The sequence below is a fragment of the Rhinatrema bivittatum genome, chromosome 1 (genome assembly GCF_901001135.1).
Source record: "Rhinatrema bivittatum chromosome 1, aRhiBiv1.1, whole genome shotgun sequence".
Classification (NCBI taxonomy): domain Eukaryota; kingdom Metazoa; phylum Chordata; class Amphibia; order Gymnophiona; family Rhinatrematidae; genus Rhinatrema; species Rhinatrema bivittatum.
Window position 1 is genome coordinate 9,169,777 of NC_042615.1, and position 23,484 is coordinate 9,193,260.

Here is a 23,484-nt window from a genome sequence, read left to right on the forward strand (position 1 = left end):
CGCTGTTCACGTTGGTGTAGTTTCTTGACTCGATCTCCCTTTCTCCAGTGAGGGTGAATGACTTCTAAAATTGTCCATTTAATATCTGAGAACTTATGATTATGCTCTTTAAAATGTGCAACTAAAGGTTCTTCTAATCGGCCCGTGTTGAGACAACATTTATGTTCCGTTAGTCTAATTCTGAAAGGACGTTTAGTCATGCCCACATAAATCAGTGGGCATGGGCAGATGATAGCATAAACCACAAAAGATGATCTGCATGATGTTTGAGGCAACTCCACTACCTGACCTGAGGGTAATGTGATTGTTGTCTGTGGTGATTTCAAAGCGCAATGGGCGCAATTCACACAATCTGTAATGGGGTCCTGTATGTCTACTGATTCGTGAAAACTTGAATGGACCACCTGGTCTTTTATATTTCTGCCTCGGGAATATGCTATCCGAATAGGTTCCTTAAATACAGGATGGATTTCTTGAAGAATTGGCCAGTGTCTCCGGATGGCTCTACTAATCATTGGGGTGGCCAATGTATGTCTCAACCCAGGAAAGTCACCTTCAACACTTCAGATAATTCATCAGGAAGTGATGAAGAACCCCCTTTAGGAGATGCTACAAAACCTACATACCAGCGAGGGCAGCGAGGACAAACATACAGAGGCAGAAGGAGAGGGTCCCGAAATTACCAACATGCCGAGTGGAACCGACCACGAACCAGGTCGCAGTACCCCTCCAAACAAACCTCGGGACAAACGGATTGGCCACCGCATCAGCAGTGATTAATATATCGGGGAACCCTCTGTCAGCACTTGAAGAAAAGGTACTAAATAAAGGTTTAAATTTTGTACCAACTCAAAGACACGATCCATTTCAGTTCCGTTGTGACTTTCACAAATTTATTCGACAGCTCCAAAGAAAAATTTACTTATTTCAATCCCCTATAGCAAGTCCATCATTAGCCATTACCCCTATCGTGAAACTCAAATCGAAATGGAGTCCACCGCCACCAGGAGATGCAGCTATCAACACTTTTTCCACATTGGTGTTACATGAAGTTGAAAATATAGAAAAATCACAACATCACTCTTATTTTAACCTTACAAGAGAAGAATCACAGGCACTATATCAATTACAAGACAGACGTGACATAGTAATAAAACCAGCCGACAAGGGAGGCGCGGTTGTAGTAATGAGTACTGAGGCATACACACAAGAAGCATTACGCCAACTTTCAGACAAAGCATTCTATCAAGTACTAGAAGCAGATCCCACGGATAGTATACAAGCGGAGGTATCACGTATAGTAGAATACGGTCTCCAACAAAAATTCCTCACAAAAAGTGAATGTGATTTCCTCATCAACAAACATCCAAGAATTCCAGTATTATACATAGTACCAAAGATTCATAAAAACCAGCAAACTCCACCTGGAAGACCGATAGTCTCGGCAAAAGAATCCGTTTTGGAACCCATTTCTATTTTTCTGGACAAATTACTACAACCATTCGTGTCACAATCATCTTCATACATTAAAGACACATCTCATATGCTTCAATTCTTATCTACAGTTACCTTATCTGATCAAAGTTTGTTAGTCACCATGGATATTGAGTCGCTATATACAGTAATCCCGCAAGAGGAATTGCTTACTGTAATATCCACGGTCCTAAAAAAACGCCCATATCCTCAACGGATACCAACATCTTATATTATTGAACTATTGCATCTAACGTTGAGTCACAACTACTTCTCTTTTCAGGACAAATTTTATCTACAAATTCGGGGAACGGCTATGGGAGCCGCCATGGCACCAGATGTCGCAAATTTATTTGTATCAGCTTTTGAAGACCAATATATACAACAGAACCCATGGTCATCATCCTTGAAGCATTGGAAAAGATATATAGATGACGTGTTCATCATATGGGAAGGATCGCAAACATCCCTATTGGAATTTCAAGCTTGGCTCAATTCACGGAATTCATGCCTAAAATTCACTATAAATTTCCATCATCGACATATATCATATTTAGATATCCTTATAACTAAAAACGAAGATTCAGTAACCACCACTCTGTATCGCAAACCAAGTGACCGCAATAATCTTTTAAGATTTGACAGTTTTCACCCTGCCACGTTCAAGTTGAACTTACCTGTAGGCCAATTTATGCGCATAAGACAAATATGCACGGATAATGTTGAATTCAAGAAACAGGCACAAGTCCTAGCAGATAGATTCTTGCAGCGAGGATACCCTTTATCCAGCATTAAAAAAGCTTACCGTCGAGCCCTTTATTCTAACCGGGATTTTATGTTCTTGCCAAGACAGCGTGAGGAATCAAACCAGCAGACCCTGGTGATGAGACATACATTGGCCACCCCAATGATTAGTAGAGCCATCCGGAGACACTGGCCAATTCTTCAAGAAATCCATCCTGTATTTAAGGAACCTATTCGGATAGCATATTCCCGAGGCAGAAATATAAAAGACCAGGTGGTCCATTCAAGTTTTCACGAATCAGTAGACATACAGGACCCCATTACAGATTGTGTGAATTGCGCCCATTGCGCTTTGAAATCACCACAGACAACAATCACATTACCCTCAGGTCAGGTAGTGGAGTTGCCTCAAACATCATGCAGATCATCTTTTGTGGTTTATGCTATCATCTGCCCATGCCCACTGATTTATGTGGGCATGACTAAACGTCCTTTCAGAATTAGACTAACGGAACATAAATGTTGTCTCAACACGGGCCGATTAGAAGAACCTTTAGTTGCACATTTTAAAGAGCATAATCATAAGTTCTCAGATATTAAATGGACAATTTTAGAAGTCATTCACCCTCACTGGAGAAAGGGAGATCGAGTCAAGAAACTACACCAACGTGAACAGCGTTGGATTTTTCAACTGCGCACAGTGACACCTGGTGGTCTCAATAAAGAAATTGAGTGGATTCACTTTATGTGAATCCACACCTGTCAAATCAATACACACAGGTGATCCTATAAAATCATGCCAAATCTCGCGGCAATTCAGCAGAACGCCGACAAGAGGTACCAGGCGGCTGAATGCGGTAAGAAACAAATGTAATCCATTGGGAAAAGTGCTTTTTATGTTAAGTAGTACTTGTGCAAAAAATACATATGTGGTACTAGTCATATTGTTCATCTCCATAGGTATTAAATACCATATGAATTGGATAGCAGCATTTAAATTATGGCGGGAATTAACCTTGCACTTTTTCAAGCCTAGACCCTACAACTTTCCGATCAGTCCCTGAAGCAGCGCAAACCGCGAAACGTACGTCGGACTGCAGGAGCTCTAAAGTGTGTGAGCACATTTAATCGGAAGTTCATCTCTTCAATACAAAATCTAGGAGCATTTTTGCCTACAAAGCACGATAGCGCTGGAGATAATAGCGCAGCGGCACAGGATACAAAGGTCGGAAGCGCAGCGGCGCTCCGCACAAGTAAGGCAATTCCGTCTTCAAATATACTGCAAAAGATTTCAAAAGATTTCATTAATTATAAAAGAGAAAAAGAAAAAAAGAGAATATTTAATTAAAGAAGTAAAAAGACATTCAATGGACCGATGATTAAACATGACCCTGTAAGGTTAAAAGTGTGGCTTACTGCCTAAATAACCAAGGGTGTTATGATGGTCCACTGTTCTAGATAAATTCTATGCACATTAAAAAAATTAAAAAATTATAATTTATGCGACGTTTGTTTTGTGAGACAAGTGTAGTTCGTTGCACTTAATTAACTGTTTTCATATAGTAGAAGTCTGTATATCCCATAGTTTTGGGTCTGCCCTGGTTACAACTTCACTCACCCGTGATTCGCTGGGATGACCTGCAAATCGCACAGTGGAGTTCTCATTGCCTACAGCATTGCATCAAGGCCACGGTGGTTCCGCCTATCCCCTTGGCTCATGCTGGGTTGAAACTTCCTGACCAGTACAACGACTTCTCTGACGTGTTTTCCAAGGACAAGGCGGAATTATTACCTCACCATCGTCCTTTCGATTGCTCAACTCCTGCGTTATTGTATACTTGGATGACGTTCTTATCTTTTCACGAGATTTGGATACGCATCGTAGTCAAGTCCGACAAGTACTCCAAATCCTCCGAGAGCATCAGCTCTACGCCAAATTGGAGAAATGTATCTTTGAGCGGGACTCGTTGCCCTTTCTTGGGTATATTGTATCCGCCACCGGATTCAGCATGGACCCCGAAAAAGTCTCCGCCATCAAGAAGTGGCCTCAACCTGTGGGCCTAAAGGCATTACAACGTTTTTTTAGGTTTTGCAAACTTTTACAGGCACTTCATACCCGGATATTCACGATTAGTGGCACCTCTGACCGCTCTGACTAAGAAAGGAGCAGACACACAACACTGGACTCCGGGGGCTTGCAAAGCTTTCCAAGATTTGAAAGATGCGTTTCTGCAAGAGACTTGCCTCCGCCATCCGGACCCGTTACGCCCTTTCGTAGTGGAGGTAGATGCTTCCAGTGTGGTGGTAGGAGCAGTTTTGTCTCAGCATTCTGCATCTGGTCAATTGCTACCTTGCTCCTTTTTCTCTAAGAAGTTTACACCAGCCGAGAACAACTACGGGATCGGCGATAAGGAGCTCCTGGCCATTAAGCTGGCTTTCGAAGAATGGAGGCAATGGCTGGAGGGAGCCCAACATCAGGTCACGGTGTATACCGATCATAAGAATTTGGAATTCTTATCACAAGCCCAACGCCTTAACCCAAGGCAGGCTCGTTGGTCTCTATTTTTCAGCCGATTCGATTTCATCCTTAAGTACCGTCCGGCTACTAAGAACGTTTGTGCTGATGCATTGTCTCGGAACTCCATCCTTGAGGAGGAAGATGATCCTCCACAGTATATCATCGATCCAGCTAAAGTTTCCCTTGCAGGCACCGGTATTTCCTCAACCGACAAAGTAATTGTTCCTCGCCGAGATAGGAGGAGGGTGCTGGAATGGGCTCACGACTCCCTTTCGGGAGGTCATGCCGGTCAAGGGAGAACTTTGACACTTTTGAATCGGTACTACTGGTGGCCCCGAGTACGACAGGACGTACACGAATATGTGGCTTCGTGCCCCGTTTGTGCCAGACAAAAGCCGCTGGTTGGACGTCCTTGGGGTCTGCTGCAGCCTCTGCCTATTCCTGCCGAACCCTGGACCCACATCGCCACGGATTTCGTGGTGGATCTGCCTCCGTCGGAGGGACATACGGTGATCTGGGTCACGGTGGACCGGTTCTCCAAGATGGTCCATCTGGTACCGCTGCCCAAACTTCCATCGGCCCCGGAGTTGGCACGTCTCTTTATTCTGCACATCTTCCGAGCACATGGTCTTCCACAGAGTATCGTGTCGGATCGTGGTTCACAGTTCACGGCGCGCTATTGGCGTGCTATCTGCAAGAAGTTTGGAGTGCAGCTAAATCTATCTACCGCTTTCCACCCCCAAAGTAATGGGCAAACGGAGCGTATGAACCGGTCACTCAAATTGTTTCTTCGCAGCTTCATCACCGAAAAGAGGGATAATTGGGTCTCTCTATTGCCTTGGGCTGAATTTGCGTACAACAATCACCAACACTCCGTTACGGGTCGTACTCCGTTCCAAGTCGTCTTTGGAAGACATCTTCAGCCTCCAATACCGCTTCCCTTGGAGGTTCCCTCACCAGCGGTTCAGTCTATAGCTTCCCAGCTCCATCGACTCTGGAAAGTCCTTCAGCAGCGACTATCGATGGCAGCTCAGAGAACTCGTACAGTGGCAGATCGTCATCGGCGTTCTGCGCCAGAATTGGTCCCTGGTACTAAGGTTTGGCTGAGCACCAAGAACCTGCGCTTCCCAGGCCACAGTCACAAGTTAAAACCCAGGTTCTGTGGTCCTTTCTCCGTGGCAGAACGAATTGGCATGGTATCATACAGGTTACGCCTCCCGTCTCGTCTGAGAGTTCACAATGTGTTTCATGTCTCCCTCCTGAAACCAGTAGTATACTCACGTTTTCATCGGCCTACTCCAGATGATGTTTCTGCTTCCTCTCCTGGGGAACCTGTGTACCAAGTTCATGAAGTTCGGGATGTGCGCTTCGCTAACCGTCGATGGGAGTATCTACTGTCCTGGGAGGGTTGCGGTCCAGAGGAGGACTCCTGGGAACCTGCCCGTAATATTTTGGATAAGTCATTGTTGACACAGTTTCATTTGGACAATCCCGGGAAGGCCGGTCCTCTTCGGAGGGGGCGTAAGAGGGGGGGTACTGTTACGATCCCAGTCACTAGACTAGTGACCGGGAGCTTACCTCTCTCACCCGCGCTGCGAACCGCCGGGTTCGGGGCCCTCCACGCGGCTTGGCAGCGGCGTCTCCATGAGGGAGACGTCGCCGGAGACTCCTCCCCTCGGCGAGGGAACGCGCGCGCGCGCGCGAAGGGCAGCGTTTTGTGCTGTCAGCACCCGGATGTGCTGACACGCCCCCCGTGACGTCAGACGCCGACCGGGGGATTTAAACCGGGCTCTTTCCTCACCCAAGTGCCTTGCAACGAGGTTCCTTCTTTGAAGAGCTAGTTGCCGTCGTTCCTGTTCCCCGCTGATTGCCTGCCTGCCTGCCTGCTTGATTCCTGCCTGGTTCCTGGATTCCTGCTTGTCTTCTGCCTGCCTTGACTCCGGTCCGTGACTCCGATTCCTGCTTGACTTCAGCCTGCCTTGACTCCGGTCCGTGACTCCGATTCCTGCTTGACTTCAGCCTGCCTTGACTCCGGTCCGTGACTCCGATTCCTGCTTGTCTTCAGCCTGCCTTGACTCCGGTCCGTGACTCCGATTCCTGCTTGACTTCAGCCTGCCTAGACTCCGGTTCGTATTCCACTCCTGGGCTTCTCCGTCCTCGCCTAAGTCCCAGCGGTCCGGGTCCCTACGGGCTCCTCCCGGGGGGACCTCGGGCTTCCAGGGCGAAGACTCCTAAGTCCTAGCGACCCGGGCTCCCACAGCTCCTCTGGAGGAGTCACGGGTTTGCAGGTGAAGCTCCATCTGCCCAGTGGGAGTTCTGCCTCCCGACTGCCCCCTCGGGTCAGTCGGCCTAAGGATCCACTTCCGGATTTCGTCCTTCGTAACATATGCATTGAATGTGAAGTATCAGGCTTATTTGATTTGGGGTAGTAACCGCCGTAACAAGCCAGCTACTCCCCTCTTTGTGAGTGCAAATCCTTTTTTCCATTTCCTCTTGCTGTTGAAGCTTAGAGCGATGTTGGAGTCACAGTAAGCATGTGTATGTTTATTGAATAAGGGTATTGTGTCCAGGCAGTAGCTATCATTCTGGCGAGTCACCCACTCTTCATTGGTGGTTAAAGTTACCCCAGTTATTTGCTGAATGTAGCTAATTAGGGTTAAATTTACCCAGTAATATGCTGAATATAGTTTGTTAGGGTTAAAGTTACCCCAGATATTTGCTGAATATAGTTAGTTGGGGTTAAAGTTACCCCAGTTATATGCTGAATATAGTTAGTTAGGATTAAAATTACCCCAGTTATATGCTGAATGTAGCTAGTTAGGGTTAAAGTTACCCAGTAAATCATGACCAGACTTATTCGGCTGTTCAGAAGAGCCACAAATTATAAGACCTCAGATTTTTGTGGAAAAGCCTCGAAGTTAATGGGACAAGCCCTCTGAATATTGATCTCAGCCGTCTTACCTGGACGAGTTTTGATGGAGGGGATCTTAATCTGACCTCTTCCTTCTGTTGTCTTTTGTTGCTGCACAGGTCTCTGTTGGCTGGTGAAGGCCTGAGAAGTCATTGATCCTTAAGAGAGGAGAATAGTAGGATTACACATCTTCAGACTAGGATTGAGAAGACACCCAGAAGTTATAGTTGAGTTACAGGCTTGGCTCCAGAATTTTATTTTTGGAGAGCTGATAAAATACAAGGAGTGGCAAAAGTAGAAAAATAAGGTCCTTGCTGTCTATTCACAGCTAGGAAAATGTGGAATATAAGATTTTATATAAATAAAATCAATAAATAAGAACCCAACTTTTCAGATGGAAGCAAAAGAACGAAATGTGCTCCATGTTTGTCTCTTTAGCAGGCCTAAGACCTTAGGTGAGAAGAGCTGCAAGATCCAGCAGAGAGAGAGTGAGGGATGGGAAATGCTATTCAATCAATCCTGCTCCTGTCCAGCCTGGGCAGCAGTCTCATTCAGTCTGCCCCTGTGATGCCTGCAGAGAATACCACAGGCCTGGTGCTGGAGCACAAACCTTACGATGACTAAGAGGGGATATAAGAGACAGTTCATTGTTTTATGTAAACCGGAGTGATTTGTAGTCCCTACAAGAACTTCGGTATATAAAAATTAAAAATAAATAAATAAATAAATAAAATCATGATTATAGGAAATGGTTCTTTACCCTTTCACATAGGCTAAGGACTAGGGACACTGACTCCATGAAACTAACAGGGGGCATTTTTCACTTAATGCCAGAGGGTGTGCTCAAGGGGCAGGGTTTAAAAGCGATTTGATGAAAAGTTCATAAAACATGATGAGCCAGTTGGACTTGGGGAAAGTTGCCGCTTATTCCTGAGAGTGAACAAGGATTGTATCTACTCTTGCTATCTGCCAGGTATTTGCTAATGATCTGAATTAGCCACTACTGGAGGCAGGATGCTGGGCTCAGTGGCACTTTCTTGGTTCTTATCTGCTTACTCTCCTTATATGATCATTTCCCAAACATACCTTTTCTTATTTAAGCTTCTGAATTTCTACAGTGCTCTTTGGTTAAATAGAACATAGCAATCATAATAGTGATCATATCAACATCCAGCAGTTCATGGGTGAACCTTAGACCACCTGAAATGCTTCCTAGATTGAGCAATCACAATGTCAGCAATAATGAGGAGTATCACGACAACTTTTTTACTGTAAGGATCCTGTCTGCTGGGGCTCTCAGTGGACCATAGACTGAGCTATGCAGGAGGATTCAGCTTTGCCTCACTCACAGCTCCTCACCTCATTATGGGAGTCTTCCTTATTCCTTGCTGCGGCTTGATTTAGCCTTCTCTGAGGTTCTGCTTTTCTGACCTTCCTGGTGGCCTTCTTGTTCGTTGTGGGGCAGATTTTCAGAGCCCTGCTCGCGTAAATCCGCCCAAAACCGGGCGGATTTACGCGAGCAGGGCCCTGCACGCCGGTGAGCCTATTTTACATAGGCTCACCGGCGCGCGCAGAACCCCGGGACTCGCGTAAGTCCCGGGGTTTTCGGAGTGGGCGTGTCGGGAGGCGTGTCGGGGGCGGGGCCGGAGCGCGTGGCGTTGCGGGGGCGTGTCGGCAGCGTTTTGGGGGCGGGTACGGGGGCGTGGCTACGGCCCGGGGGCGTGGCCGCGCCCTCCGTACCCGCCCCCAGGTCGCGGCCCGGCGCGCAGGAGGCCCGCTGGCGCGCGGGGATTTACGCCTCCCTCCGGGAGGCGTAAATCCCCCGACAAAGGTAGGATGGGGGTTTAGACAGGGCCGGGCGGGTGGGTTAGGTAGGGGAAGGGAGGGGAAGGTGAGGGGAGGGCAAAGGAAAGTTCCCTTCTAGGCCGCTCCGATTTCGGAGCGGCCTAGGAGGGAACGGGGGTAGGCTGCGCGGCTCGGCGCGCGCAGGCTATACGAAATCGATAGCCTTGCGCGCGCCGATCCAGGATTTTAGCCGATACGCGCGACTACGCGCGTATCTACTAAAATCCAGCGTACTTTTGTTTGCGCCTGGAGCGCAAACAAAAGTAGGCTGTTCGCGCTCGTCTGAAAATCTACCCCTGTGTGTGTGTGCTGGGTGGGCCCTGCTTATTTGGCTTTAGTATTGCCCTTCTGATATCCTGTTTGTCTGATCTATGCTTTGCCTTGTACTCTGTTTTGGCTTAATCTTGACTTGCACTTTTGGGATTGTTCTGGTCTTGCTAACTTGTTTTTCTGTCCCTTTGGTGCATCCCTTGTTCCTTGTCTTATGGGCACCTTTCTGTACCCTTCAGCCAGCTCTGCCTTAGTGAGTGCCTTCCTGTGACCTTTTATCAAATGCACCTCCAGCTAAGTCCTGCTGTCCATCAGAACCTGCAGGCTGAACCCAAGGGGAAGGTGGCTGGACAGGCAGCAGACCTGGACTGCCCTACCCTGGGGATTACCTACAACTAGCCTATGCAGCCGTGACATTTATAGAGCTCAAAAACCCAGAGGAGGTAATTTTCAAAAGGATTTACATGTGTAAATGGGATTTTGAAAATTGCTACTTTTATACACATAGGGGTAGATTTTCAGACGAGCGCGAACAGCCTACTTTTGTTTGCGCTCCAGGCGCAAACAAAAGTGCGCTGGATTTTAGTAGATACGCGCGTAGTCGCGCGTATCGGCTAAAATCCTGGATCGGCGCGCGCAAGGCTATCGATTTCGTATAGCCTGCGCGCGCCGAGCCGCGCTGCCTACCCCCGTTCCCTCCTAGGCCGCTCCGAAATCGGAGCGGCCTAGAAGGGAACTTTCCTTTGCCCTCCCCTCACCTTCCCCTCCCTTCCCCTACCTAACCCACCCGCCCGACCCTGTCTAAACCCCCATCCTACCTTTGTCGGGGGATTTACGCCTCCCGGAGGGAGGCGTAAATCCCCGCGCGCCAGCGGGCCTCCTGCGTGCCGGGCCGCGACCTGGGGGCGGGTACGGAGGGCGCGGCCACGCCCCCGGGCCGTAGCCATGCCCCCGTACCCGCCCCCAAAACGCTGCCGACACGCCCCCGCAACGCCGCGCGCTCCGGCCCCGCCCCCCGACACGCCTCCCGACACGCCCACTCCGAAAACCCCGGGACTTACGCGAGTCCCGGGGTTTTGCGCGCGCCGGTGAGCCTATGTAAAATAGGCTCACCGGCGCGCAGGGCCCTGCTCGCGTAAATCCGCCCTGTTTTGGGCGGATTTACGCGAGCAGGGCTCTGAAAATCCGCCCCATAACTCCTTTGAAATTTCAATGAATTTTCAACTTTATATTTGTAAATGGGCTGTTACATAGAAATGACAGCAGAAAAGGACCACTGGTCCATCCAGTCTTCCCAGCATGCTTCCCATAGTAATATCTGCCACAACATGCAGGTTACCCCCATGTATCAGTCAGTGCTGCTTGACGTGCTGTGCTTATTGACTTGGCTGTAGATGTAGTCCTGGCTTTTCCCCCAATGTCTGCCCACAAGTACTCCAGACAGATTGTAAAAATGTCATGGCTCGTATTGGTTGTCTCTGAATCTAAATTCCTCTTTCCCTGCACGTACCCCTCCTGTCGAAGCAGAGAATGATGTTTCAATTGCATCAAAAGCATCAACGTTTTGGTTAAGGGTAGTAATCCCCAGCCTTCTGCTAAGGGTAGTAATTGCTGCTCTGTGCAGGTCGCCCCCATGCTTATCAGTTCTCCATACTATAAAAGTCAGGGCTATCCATGGTTTCTGTCTAAATCCAATTCCCTTTCCCCCCCTGCCTTTGAAGCAGAGAGAAATGTTGGAGTTGCATCAATAGTATCAAGGCTCATTGGCTAAGGATAGTAACCCGCACACCAGCAAGTTACCCCCATGTACGCTTACTTCATTTCCTTTAGGACTTGGCCGTAGAAGCAGTCCTGTACCTTTTGCCTTATGTCTGCATATCAGAATCCCAGATCATGGAAGTCAGGGGCCTCTGTTGCCGTCTGAATCCAATTCCTCGTTTCCCCCTGCCGTCTAAGCAAGGAGCAATGTTGCAATTACAATAACATTTGATATCATAAACTCCCCAGTGTATATTATTCTAAAAAGTGTTGTAATAGAATAATAGTGCCATGTACTCACATCTGTGAAAAATATCTATACTTTTTTTTATTAATGCTACAAATAGCAGCAAAAAAATTTTTTTAGGTGGTAGTTTCATATATTTTATAGTGGGCACCACCCAGTTACTACGACATAACGACGGATTTTGGCAAGAAAACAAAGAAAACAACTGTTAAAGCTAAGTATTTTTGGCGGTCTCATGATGCAATGTTTGAAAAATAACAGATAATATATATAAACAAACAAATTTTATTGTCAGAGGTTCCACTTAAAAAAACAGGATGGAGATGGGTCGTTAATGATTATATCTAAATAATAAAAGTGAACAAACTTGGGTGGTGCCACCTCACTCCTAAAAACATTTTTTTGCTGCTATTTGTAGCATTAATAAAAAAAAGTATAGATATTTTTCACAGTTGTGAGTACATGGCAATATTATTCTATTACAACACTTTTTAGAATAATATACACTGGGGAGTTTATGATATAAGATTGATTTCAACTCAGTTTAGTGATCTTTAAGTGAAGAGCAGTTACAATAAAAGAATAAAAGCAAATGTAAGGGTAGTAATCTAATCTCCATGCCTTCTGCTAAGGGTAGTAACTGCTGTACCAGCAAATTTCCCCCCTGCATGCTTATCTCATGTCCATCCTCGAGCATTAGCAATCCACAGTATTTATCCCATGCCCCTTTGAATTCTTTGACTGTTTTCTTCACCACCTGATCCTGAAGGGCGTTCCAGGTCTTTACCACCCTCTCTGTTAAGAAATATTTCCTGAGGTTGATTCTGAGTCGTCCCCCCTGGAGTTTCATTTTGTGATCCCTAGTTCTATTGTTTTCTTTCCAACGGAAAAGGTTCGAAGTCCATACAACATTGAAACCTTTTTCGTATCTGAAGGTCAGAATCTCCCCTGCACCTCTTCTCTTCCAGGGTGTACATATTCAGATCATATGTCTTTCAATACAGACCCCACATCATTTTGGTCACCCTTCTCTGGACCACCTCCATCCTGTCTCTGTCCCTTCGGAGATATGGTCTCCAGAATTGAACACAGTACTCCAGGTGAGGCCTCACCAAGGACCTGTACAAGGGGATAATCATTTCCTTTTCTTACACACTAAGAGAGGGAAATATATTAAAAACTATGTAGGAGAAAGGATTGGAGTAAAGATTTAATAGCAAATCCCAAAATTTCTAAAGTGCACACTAAGATAGGAAGATGTATAAATATATAGAAACAAAATCACTTAGCTAATAGTAGTGCTGTAATCTTTTGAATCGCCCACTAAAGGTGTGCCTTGATCTGCTTGAAAACTGACACAATATATGCTACTTTTACATGTGTAAATCCTTTTGAAATGTTGTCCACAGGGCTGTGGTGGAGTAGTTTCTACCCAGCTTGCAAAGCATGGACTGGGCCCATGCCCGCATTAGACAGACGGGCCACAGGCTCAGACACTGAAGAAGGCTTCACCTATGCCAGCTCTTTTCTCCATCGTTGGAGCCCTTGGGGTCTGAGGCTGGCAAGACTTAACAGAATGACCCCAGTGGGAAGAGCAGTCCTAGGGTCAGGGTAGACAGTGGTCCAGCAAGTCCAGTATCCAGGCGAGTGTCGAAGCAGTTAGGCATGGTCGGTACCCAAGCAGTTAGTCTAAGTCAGCAATGAAAGGTCCATTGGAAGAGGACAGGGATGGAGCAGGACCAGGCAGGGAGGGCACAGAACAGGGAGGCAAGGTGGAGACAGGAACAACATAGGGAGATGGAGCAAGACATGGAGAAGGCAAGGCAGGAACTGGAGGCAAGGGAACAAAGCAGAGGACTTGATGCTGAGGTGTTGTGTTGCTACATAGCTGATGCTTAAATGCCCTGGCCAGGCCAACGTCATTAGAGAGCCCTGGTGGTGATTTCCCAAAGTAGGCCAATAGAAGGAGCAGCAAGCCTAAGGGGACTGTATAGTGGCATTCTCCGTGGCCTGGCTGCAGCATGCTTACCACAGCATTACATGAAAAATACACCCAGAGTCTTTCTAAAGGGGAAGTGTCAAGCACTTGTTTAGAAGACTTATATGTGGAGACAATATGTGAGTATAAGAAGATAAATGCTCAGTTTTATCCAAACAGGGACAATGTTATACATGGGTTATCTAAGCAGAAAATCCACCTACCGGAAGTAGTTAGTGGGGAGTCAGTTACTGCCTTATTCTTTTCTGTTTCCTTTCCATTAAACATTGACTTGAAGGCATCTGAGTTTTCAATGTTCGTGTAATTCAAGGAATTCTCAATGCTGTAGATTTCATCTTGCAGGTGAGAGATGTGAAGGAAGGCTGCATCCAGACCCTATTAAATAAATAAATAAATAAAGCACTGTTAGTAAAATACAGAGCAAATGATCCATCCAGTCCACCCTGGGCAGATACATGCACAAATTCCCTTTCCTCTTCCTTCCCCAAAACTCTTAAGTTGTGCCATTGCATTTTTGGGTTTGTAACTGATGTTCATGCAGGTTACTCCGGTGCTTTCAGGTCACGGTTGTAACTAATTATCTGTGCAGGTTACCTATGTGGGAGCACTGAGAGAACAAGATCACCTTGCTGGTGACTGAAAGGAATCAGTAAGTTTTGCTTGGAAATTTATTTTTTTTTAAGTATTGGGGAGATGTAAACTATTGGGGTATATTATTTAGTGTTATGTTTAGTTTAGTTTATTATCATTTATATACCATTATATCAGACATGCCTTCACAACGGTTTACAAAGATCGAACACAGATATGAAATACAATATATCATAAAATAGTAATGGCTAACTCTATTAAAAATATGAAATAAATTAGCTGTTAAAGAGAAAGATAAAAGCAAATAAAATTACATAAAACTCTAAAAGGGTACATTCATGACTAAAACGATAAACAGACAAACTCAAAATAAATAAATGGAACACTCTTAACAGGTCAGCAAGCTCGATTATCTAGAATTAGCGTCTCAAGTCCGGTTACTTGAAAATCATTATTAATAACTTATTACTTGGTGTTCATAGCTGACACTTCATACTCATTAAAAGCACATTTAAACAACCAAGTCTTAAGATCAGACTTAAATTGCTTTTTGTCTGTGCAGAGTCTCAAATGGGCTGGTAAAGAATTCCATAGCTTTGTTCCTGCGATAGATAAAACACGATCTTTCACCTGAGTAAGCCTTGCTGATTTAATGGTCGGTACTGATAGAGACCCTTATTAGCTGATCTCAATTCTCTCTGAGGGACGTGGAGACGCAAAGATGTGTAAAGCCATTCGGTTTGCTCCCCATATATGACATTTTGAATCAAACAGGCCACTATATATTGAACACGGTATTGAATTGGAAGCCAATGTAGTTTGATCAGGGTAGAAGTGATATGATCACATTTTCGTTTACCTGTCAAAACATGGGCTGCCGTGTTCTGGAGAACCTGCAGCGGTCGAATACTAGAAACAGGCAAGCCAAGCAATAAAGAGTTACAATAATCGAGATTTGCAAAAATAAGCATTTGTAAAACAGTCCTAAAATCTCTATACTCTAAAAATGGCTTTAGCTTTCGTAGGGTCAATAATTTAAAATAGCCGTCTTTCAACTTAGCAGCTATATGTTTTTTAAAAGAGAACTCTGTATCAATAATTACCCCTAAATCACGAGTGCAAAAAGAAGGACTTATTTTTGTGTTGGCATTTAAAGACAGTGCAAGTATACTATTAAAATGACATTTGCGTTCAAGAAGCATAATTTCTGTCTTGTCCATATTTAAAACTAAACGTAAATGCTGAAGTAATTGTTTTAATGATAATATATACATTTTAACAATTTCTAATGTATCCTCTACTGATTTTTCAATGGACAGCCGGCGCCATCTTAGAAAATGGGGCGGGCCATCCATTGCTCCTTCCATGTGACAGTGGCCAACCAATGGCTCCGCTAGCCTCTGTCACATGGTAAGGGCAAAGGGTCACCGGTGCCATTTTTTTTACTGGCAGCCAACGGCCTGAGAGCAGGAGATCCATCCTGAGACCCCCGCTGGGCCACCAGGAACTTTAGGCAAGTTTTTGGGGGACCGGGAGGGTGGAAGGGTTGTAATTAACTAAATTTGAAGGGTTGGGGTGGGGTTTTTTTTTTTTTTTTTAAATAAATGCTCCCCTCCCCCCCATGCTAACCCGAACAACAAATTTTCCCTGAAGTTCAGGGAAAATCCATCTCGGGATTCGGATCCTCCAACCCATGCCGAATTGGACTATTTATTTAAAATTTTCCAAATCGGCAAAAATGATTGCACATCCCTAGTATATAGATGAGACCTTCAGGAACATAGTAGCCAAGTCCCAACTTCAGACTGGCAGCTCTGGTGCTGCCTTGGAGGAAGGTCTCATGATTGGAGAGCATCAACCTGGTGGAGCAGGAAAGGATCCTGTAGCAAAGACCTTTGTCCTTTTGCACCGAGGATGTCTCCCCAAGGTCTATTGCCCAGGAGGGAAGGGTTAGGTCGGCTGTCATAGTTGGTGATTCGATTATTAGGAATGTAGACAGCTGGGTGGCTGGTGGGTGTAAGGATCACCTGGTAACTTGCCTACCTGGTGCGAAGGTGGCGGACCTCACGTGTCACCTAGATAGGATTTTAGACAGTGCTGGGGAGGAGCCGGCTGTCATGGTACATGTGGGCACCAACGACATAGGAAAATGTGGGAGGGAGGTTCTGGAAGCCAAATTTAGGCTCTTAGGTAGGAAGCTTAAATCCAGGACCTCCAGGGTAGCTTTCTCTGAAATGCTCCCTGTTCCACGCGCAAGTCACCAGAGGCAGGCAGAGCTCCGGAGTCTCAATGTGTGGATGAGACGATGGTGCAAGGAAGAGGGATTCAGTTTTGTAAGGAACTGGGGAACCTTTTGGTGAAGGAGGAGTCTCTTCCGAAGGGATGGGCTCCACCTTAACCAGGGTGGAACCAGGCTGCTGGTGCTAACTTTTAAAAAGGAGATAGAGCAGCTTTTAAACTAGAACAAAGGGGAAAGCCGACAGTCACTCAGCAGTGCATGGTTCAGAGAGAGGTATCTTCAAAGGATACTAATGATGCATTAGAATTAGGGCATCTCAACAGTGAGGTTCCAATAATAAGAAGAGTAATCCAAGTGCCTGAGCTAAAAAATTCCAATTTATCCCTCACAACTGAAAAGCAGAATGTAAATACAAAAAAAAAAAATAATTAGAAATATTTGTATGCTAATGCCAGAAGTCTAAGAAGTAAAATGGGAGCATTATTTATTATATTTATTTATTTATTTAAAGGCTTTTTTTTTTAATATTGGTATTCGTGGGTACATCATATCAGTTTAGATATAACTTGAACATTGTACAAAGGACGGGGAGTAAAAACTTGGAAGGGGTAGCATAACATTTTACAGAGAACTTGATTTAGGTTATGTACAGGGGTAGAAGATATACATTATAGTGGTATACAGGGGGCAGGCAGGAGATATATAAATAAAGTAAATAATTTGGGAGAACATGTTGGGGGAAGGAGAGAGGGAAAAACATGGAGCAATATATTTGGAATACCTTGTTCAAAACAATATAATTGGAAATACCTTATTCAAGACAGTGCAGGGGGTTAATTAGGCATACACTTGACATTATTGGGGTAAAAGGAGTGGGGAGCAAGGGGGGAGAGGGTGCAGGGGGATATTTGGCATATACATAACATTATTGGAACAGGGATGGGAGAAGTTTAAGGGAGCATTGAAATGTATAGCAGTGAATGATGACATAGACTTAATTGGCATCTCAGAGACATGGTGGAAAGAGGATAACCAATGGGACAGTGCTATACCGGGGTACAAATTATATCGCAATGACAGAGAGGAGCACCCGGGAGGCGGTGTGGCGCTTTATGTCCGGGATGGCATAGAGTCCAACAGGATAAACATCCTGCATGAGACTAAATACAAAATCGAATCTTTATGGGTAGAAATCCCTTGTGTGTGGGGGAAGACTATAGTGATAGGGGTATACATGAGGGATCTAGCAAAGCTTGAGGAAAGATCTAAGTTCTGGCAACTAAGATTTTTCAGTCCGCATTAGGGATGTGAATCGTTTTAGGACGATTAAAATTATCGTCCGATAATTTTAATATCGTCTTAAACCGTTATGGAACACAATACAATAGAGATTCTAACGATTTATCGTTATAAATCGTTAGAATCGTGAGCCGGCACACTAAAACCCCCTAAAACCCACCCCCGACCCTTTAAATTAAATCCCCCACCCTCCCGAACCCCCCCCAAATGAGTTAAATAACCTGCGGGTCCAGCGGCGGTCCGGAACGGCAGCGGTCCGGAACGGGCTCCTGCTCCTGAATCTTGTTGTCTTCAGCCGGCGCCATTTTCCAAAATGGCGCCGAAAAATGGCGGCGGCCATAGACGAACACGATTGGACGGCAGGAGGTCCTTCCGGACCCCCGCTGGACTTTTGGCAAGTCTCGTGGGGGTCAGGAGGCCCCCCACAAGCTGGCCAAAAGTTCCTGGAGGTCCAGCGGGGGTCAGGGAGCGATTTCCCGCCGCGAATCGTTTTCGTACGGAAAATGGCGCCGGCAGGAGATCGACTGCAGGAGGTTGTTCAGCGAGGCGCCGGAACCCTCGCTGAACGACCTCCTGCAGTCGATCTCCTGCCGGCGCCATTTTCCGTACGAAAACGATTCGCGGCGGGAAATCGCTCCCTGACCCCCGCTGGACCTCCAGGAACTTTTGGCCAGCTTGTGGGGGGCCTCCTGACCCCCACGAGACTTGCCAAAAGTCCAGCGGGGGTCCGGAAGGACCTCCTGCCGTCCAATCGTGTTCGTCTATGGCCGCCGCCATTTTTCGGCGCCATTTTGGAAAATGGCGCCGGCTGAAGACAACAAGATTCAGGAGCAGGAGCCCGTTCCGGACCGCTGCCGTTCCGGACCGCCGCTGGACCCGCAGGTTATTTAACTCATTTGGGGGGGTTCGGGAGGGTGGGGGATTTAATTTAAAGGGTCGGGGGTGGGTTTTAGGGGGTTTTAATGTGCCGGTTTTGCGATTTTTAGATTTTTAGATTTTTCACGATTTTTCACGATTTTTCACGATATTTTACCCCCCCAAACGGCAACAATACGATTCCCTCCCCCTCCCAGCCGAAATCGATCGTTAAGACGATCGAGGACACGATTCACATCCCTAGTCCACATGACCCTTTAAATAGCATCGGGACATACGTTAACATGGTGATGCTCCAGGGAACAGCTAGCTACAACTCCTGAGTTGAAGCTAACAGTTTGAAAAATAACGAGGCTGCCTGCACATTTGTAAAATTTATGTATGCAAATGCACGCACAGCAGCTAATTTCAATAGGAGGAGGAATTTTGTTCAAAATATCATGCAATATCTCCACGATATGCGATTATCATCTAATGAACAGCATTTTACGCACGATAAATGCTGATTTTTAGGCCTTAATCACATATTACAACTTAGTAAATATACCCCTAAGTTTGTAGCTGAGGCAATGGAGGTCGAAGCGACTTGCACAAGTTCACAAGATGCAGCAGCAGCAGGATTTGTACCCTGTCCTCCCTGAGCTGTTCTTACTTGTAGATAGACTACTACTCCACTCCACTTATTCTCACTAGCAGTCAGTCAGCACTTCTCACACTTACCTCTTCCAGACGCCTCTGGAGAGAATTTACAATTTTTGTTAGATTCAGTAACCATTCTTCTCTTTCTTTTAGTTGAGCATCAGTAGCTTTCTGGAAGAATTAAAGAAGAGATTTATTAACCTATGAAGAGTAATAAGCCTGTTGCTCAGTTCTGTTATATGTAAACCGACGAGATGTTCCCAACGTTCGTCGGTATATAAAAGTTACTAAATAAAAATAAAAATAAAAATAACACAAGAAATGCCAGGCTGGGTCACACCAAGGTCATTGAGTCCAGCATCCTGTCTCTGACAATGGCCAATGCAGGTCACAAGCACCCGTCAGATCCCAAATAGTTGAACTATTTCTTGTATCTCACTCCCAGGGGTAAGTGTGGGCTTTCACAAGTCTACCTGCCTAATAACAGCTCATGGACTTTTTCTCCAGGAACTTGTCCAGTCCTCTTCTGAAACCCCGCTATGCCAGCTGCCTTGGCAATAGATTTCATAGCTTGATTATGCATGGAGTTTATTTGTATTTACTTTTAGTATTATACAAAGTTCCAAGCAGCTCACATAAAATACACAATGAACATAAAATACAAATAATTAAAATATTAAAAATGAGGCTAGAAACACAACATATACAATAAAACAGGAAGGCATAAATATGTAAAACAAATGAATCAGATAAAAAGGATAAGACGTAACACTATATGAGTTGCCAATTTCATGGCGGGTCTCCTAGTCCTTGGTGTTTGGAGTAAATATTATAACCCGTTCCACCCCACTCATGATTTTATGAATCTCAATCAAATCCCCTCAGTTATTTCTTTCCTAGCTCGAGTCCTAATCTATTTAGACTTTATCCATGGATTGCTCTGTTTCCAAGGGCACAAAACAGTATTTATATCTTGGGCTGTCTTCCCTGCTCTCACTTCTCCCCAAGGTGTGGCCCAGGCAGTGGTGCACATTCCTGCACATCTCTGCTGATTGTTTGTGATGCAGAGCTGCAGGGACCGATAGGCTGGACAGAGTGCTGGATGCTGAAAATACACTTCTGATTCTTTGAAAGTCAAATAAATTTCCAATCAGCCGAAACTATGTGAAGTTAAAGCTGTTGCTGGATCTGCTTGTGTGTAGGGGTTGCTGAGCTCAGGTTCCCTGGGATGTAGCTTGCCACTCCTGTACTGAGTGCATATGAGTCCCGGTCACTGGGGAAAAGTCCTCCCTGAGCCTCGCTTTTCAGTCTCTGCTCCCCACCCTGTGTCCTGGTCCCCTGGGTTTAGATCCTGTAGAGGTCTCCAAAAATTCTTGCTTCTTTCCTCCTGCTTCCTCTGTTTGCCACCCCTTGGGGGGGGGGGGGGCAGGCTAATATAGCCCACAGTCTTTAATGAGGAGGGGTGGCACAAATACTCATCAGAACTCTCTGAAGATAAGTCACTGCAAACTTCCACTGCAGGAGAAGGCACAGAGAGGGCTTCGGGTCAGGGTCTCACTCCAGCTAAATTGGTAAACTGCCCACAGGAAAAATAAAAAAATCCTTCTTTCAACTAGAGGCAAAGGTTACACTGCTTAGGCCTCCTAAAAATAATCCTCCAACTCTTGCAGCCGGCTCTTTCTCCTTCAGAAGCCATGATCTCTCCTAGCTTAACCCCCCTCTTCTAGGCAGGGGGAGGTGCTGTAGGGAGTGGGTTATTCCACCCTGCTATTACCTCAAAGGCAAGGAACTAGGGACATCTAGTGAGTGACCAGGGAGTCCCCACATCAATGACGGAGCTTTTCCATCCTCCATGACATTTTTCTTCTCCTTCTCTCTATCTTTTCTATGTTTGCTATGTCTTTTTTTGAGACACACAAAACCCATGGTGCAGTCACATCGTGGATCAATACAAAGGCATTATGATATTCTTAGTTTTGTTCTTTATTCTTTTCCAAAGGACAGTATAGGTGGCAAGAACATAGTAAGGAGCAGAAAAAACTATGACACGCCACAGCTGAAACCGCGACAGAGTTTTAGAAACTGCTTGATATTTAGTGACAGATGCACAGGGGGAGACCATAACAAGTCAGGAACCGGAGTTCAAAGCTCCAAAAGGAATGACCTCTGACCCTCCAGGCCTGAGAACCTTGGAAGGAATAAGATAACCTGATCTAATGTAGATTACACCCTCTAGCCAACCAATTAAAAGATTGAGACATTCTCCAGGAGTCTCTGAAATTTCAGATCACCCAGATTTTTGACCAAGTCTTCCTCAAACAATAAACGGCTCCTACAGGGATGCTTTCCGAAAGACGAATTAGAACAAGAATCAGCAGACCAATTATAGAGTCAAAGGAGTTGCCTGGCAGCTATTGCCAAAGCCACGGATGTGGAAGAAACTTGTAGAAGATTATACAAGGTATCTGCCAAAAGTATTACAGCTGATTCCATTCTCGCTGCCTCCTTGCTTTCCTGGAACTGCTGAATCCAGCATAAGAGTGACCTGACTACAGAGCCACTAAACGTAGAACTTTGAACTGCTTCAAGGAAATCTCAGTTTCCTATCCTGAGGTTCCTTCACTGAAGTGCGTTCTCTACCAGGATGGTGGTACAGCTAGAGATGGCCAAGACCAGTGCATCCACCCAAGGCACTAAGAACAAATGTTTAACAGCCTCATGAGAAAAAGGATACAAGCAAAGAAGATTCTTAACCCCCTTGAGACCAGACTCTGGGACCTCCCATTCAGCTATAACTATCTCCTCTACTTCTGAATTAGGTAGCTTTACAGACTCCCTTAATAATAGGGTCCCAGACAGACATCTCCTTGACCATGGACTCCACTATTCAAAAACAAGAATCCACTGGGTCAATCAGCGCTGCAATCTCCTCCTCACAAAAGAAGCAGATATTGTTTTTCATCTTCCCTATTGGAGGGGACGTTTTTTCCAGAGAAGCCTCACTTGCAGAATCTATGAGGTTATCTGGATCCTCCAGAACCTCCTCCAGGTCTGAAATGGAGTGTTCCATAGGTCCCTAGAGATGCTTGCATGGAGCTTGGACTTCAACAAGATCCTTAGAAACCCCATCAATTGAGTATCTCCCCCTATCAGGCTTTTGAAAAGCACAGAACACGTAATACAAAACCTAAGAAATTTGTGAGAAAGTTCTGCCCTGGAACTCACTTGACCCACAGGAACCAGTTTAAAAGGAAAACTGAAGAAACTCTTAGAATAAACAATTTTTTAGTTACACAAAAATTTTATTTTATTAAAAATACATTTCAATCAAAATCTATTATTTTTTTAATCATCAAGATTAATAAAAATTCAACATCTCTTAATCATATCAAAACCACCTATAAACCTATGAGAATGACACCTATACCATGGAACTGCAACATACCTTTGATGTACAACATATATAAACAAAACACAAAGAAGCATAAAAATGAAGACAAAGGCCGGTATGGTCAAAGCACAAGAAACAGATCAATGCGATGTAAACCCAGTCCTAAAAATAGTTCTTGATGAAAGTAAGAACATCCAGAAGCCAATTGCTGCAAGGTCTGATGACTTTTGTAGCTGTACATTATTGATGTGCTCACTGTACTAAGACTTAAAATGTCCAAGGATGACAAAACTTGATGTCCAAAGATATCAACTCTACTGTATAATTCTTATGATGACAAATGTCCATGGCAAGCAACCTTTCGCATTTATCAGTCTTGTGTAGAAAGTAAGGAAATATCTCCAATAACGAAAAGAATAAAATAATCCAATCATAAATGATGTCAATATACATGGAGACCTGCTTGGTATTGATGCAGGTGATCTCCCATTCATCGAAGAGTAGCCCCAAACCCATGTATCCGTCTAAAGCCTCTTTAGAGGAACTCAATATTAATCCATTGCATCAATTAATTTAGCAGGTCCCAGCTTCAATGAGTCCCCACACTGCAGTGTTTCAGCACAGAAAAACATGCCTGCATCAGGGGAACTCTCATATATCTAAAAAACATATAAACAGAACAAA

At 45.1% G+C, this 23,484-nt stretch overlaps 1 protein-coding gene across 1 annotated transcript in view; it reads right to left on the bottom strand.

Annotated features, from left to right (window-relative positions):
• The window catches only part of LOC115079396, a 126,234-nt gene that overhangs the window by 40,730 nt on the left and 62,020 nt on the right, over nt 1–23,484 (bottom strand). Inside the window, exons 6-8 of the mRNA XM_029583337.1 lie at nt 19,491–19,580; nt 13,969–14,140; nt 7,697–7,804 (exon numbers count right to left, since the gene is read on the bottom strand). Of these exons, the coding sequence (XP_029439197.1) occupies nt 7,697–7,804; nt 13,969–14,140; nt 19,491–19,580 (370 nt within the window). The remainder of the gene's footprint in view (nt 1–7,696; nt 7,805–13,968; nt 14,141–19,490; nt 19,581–23,484) is intronic.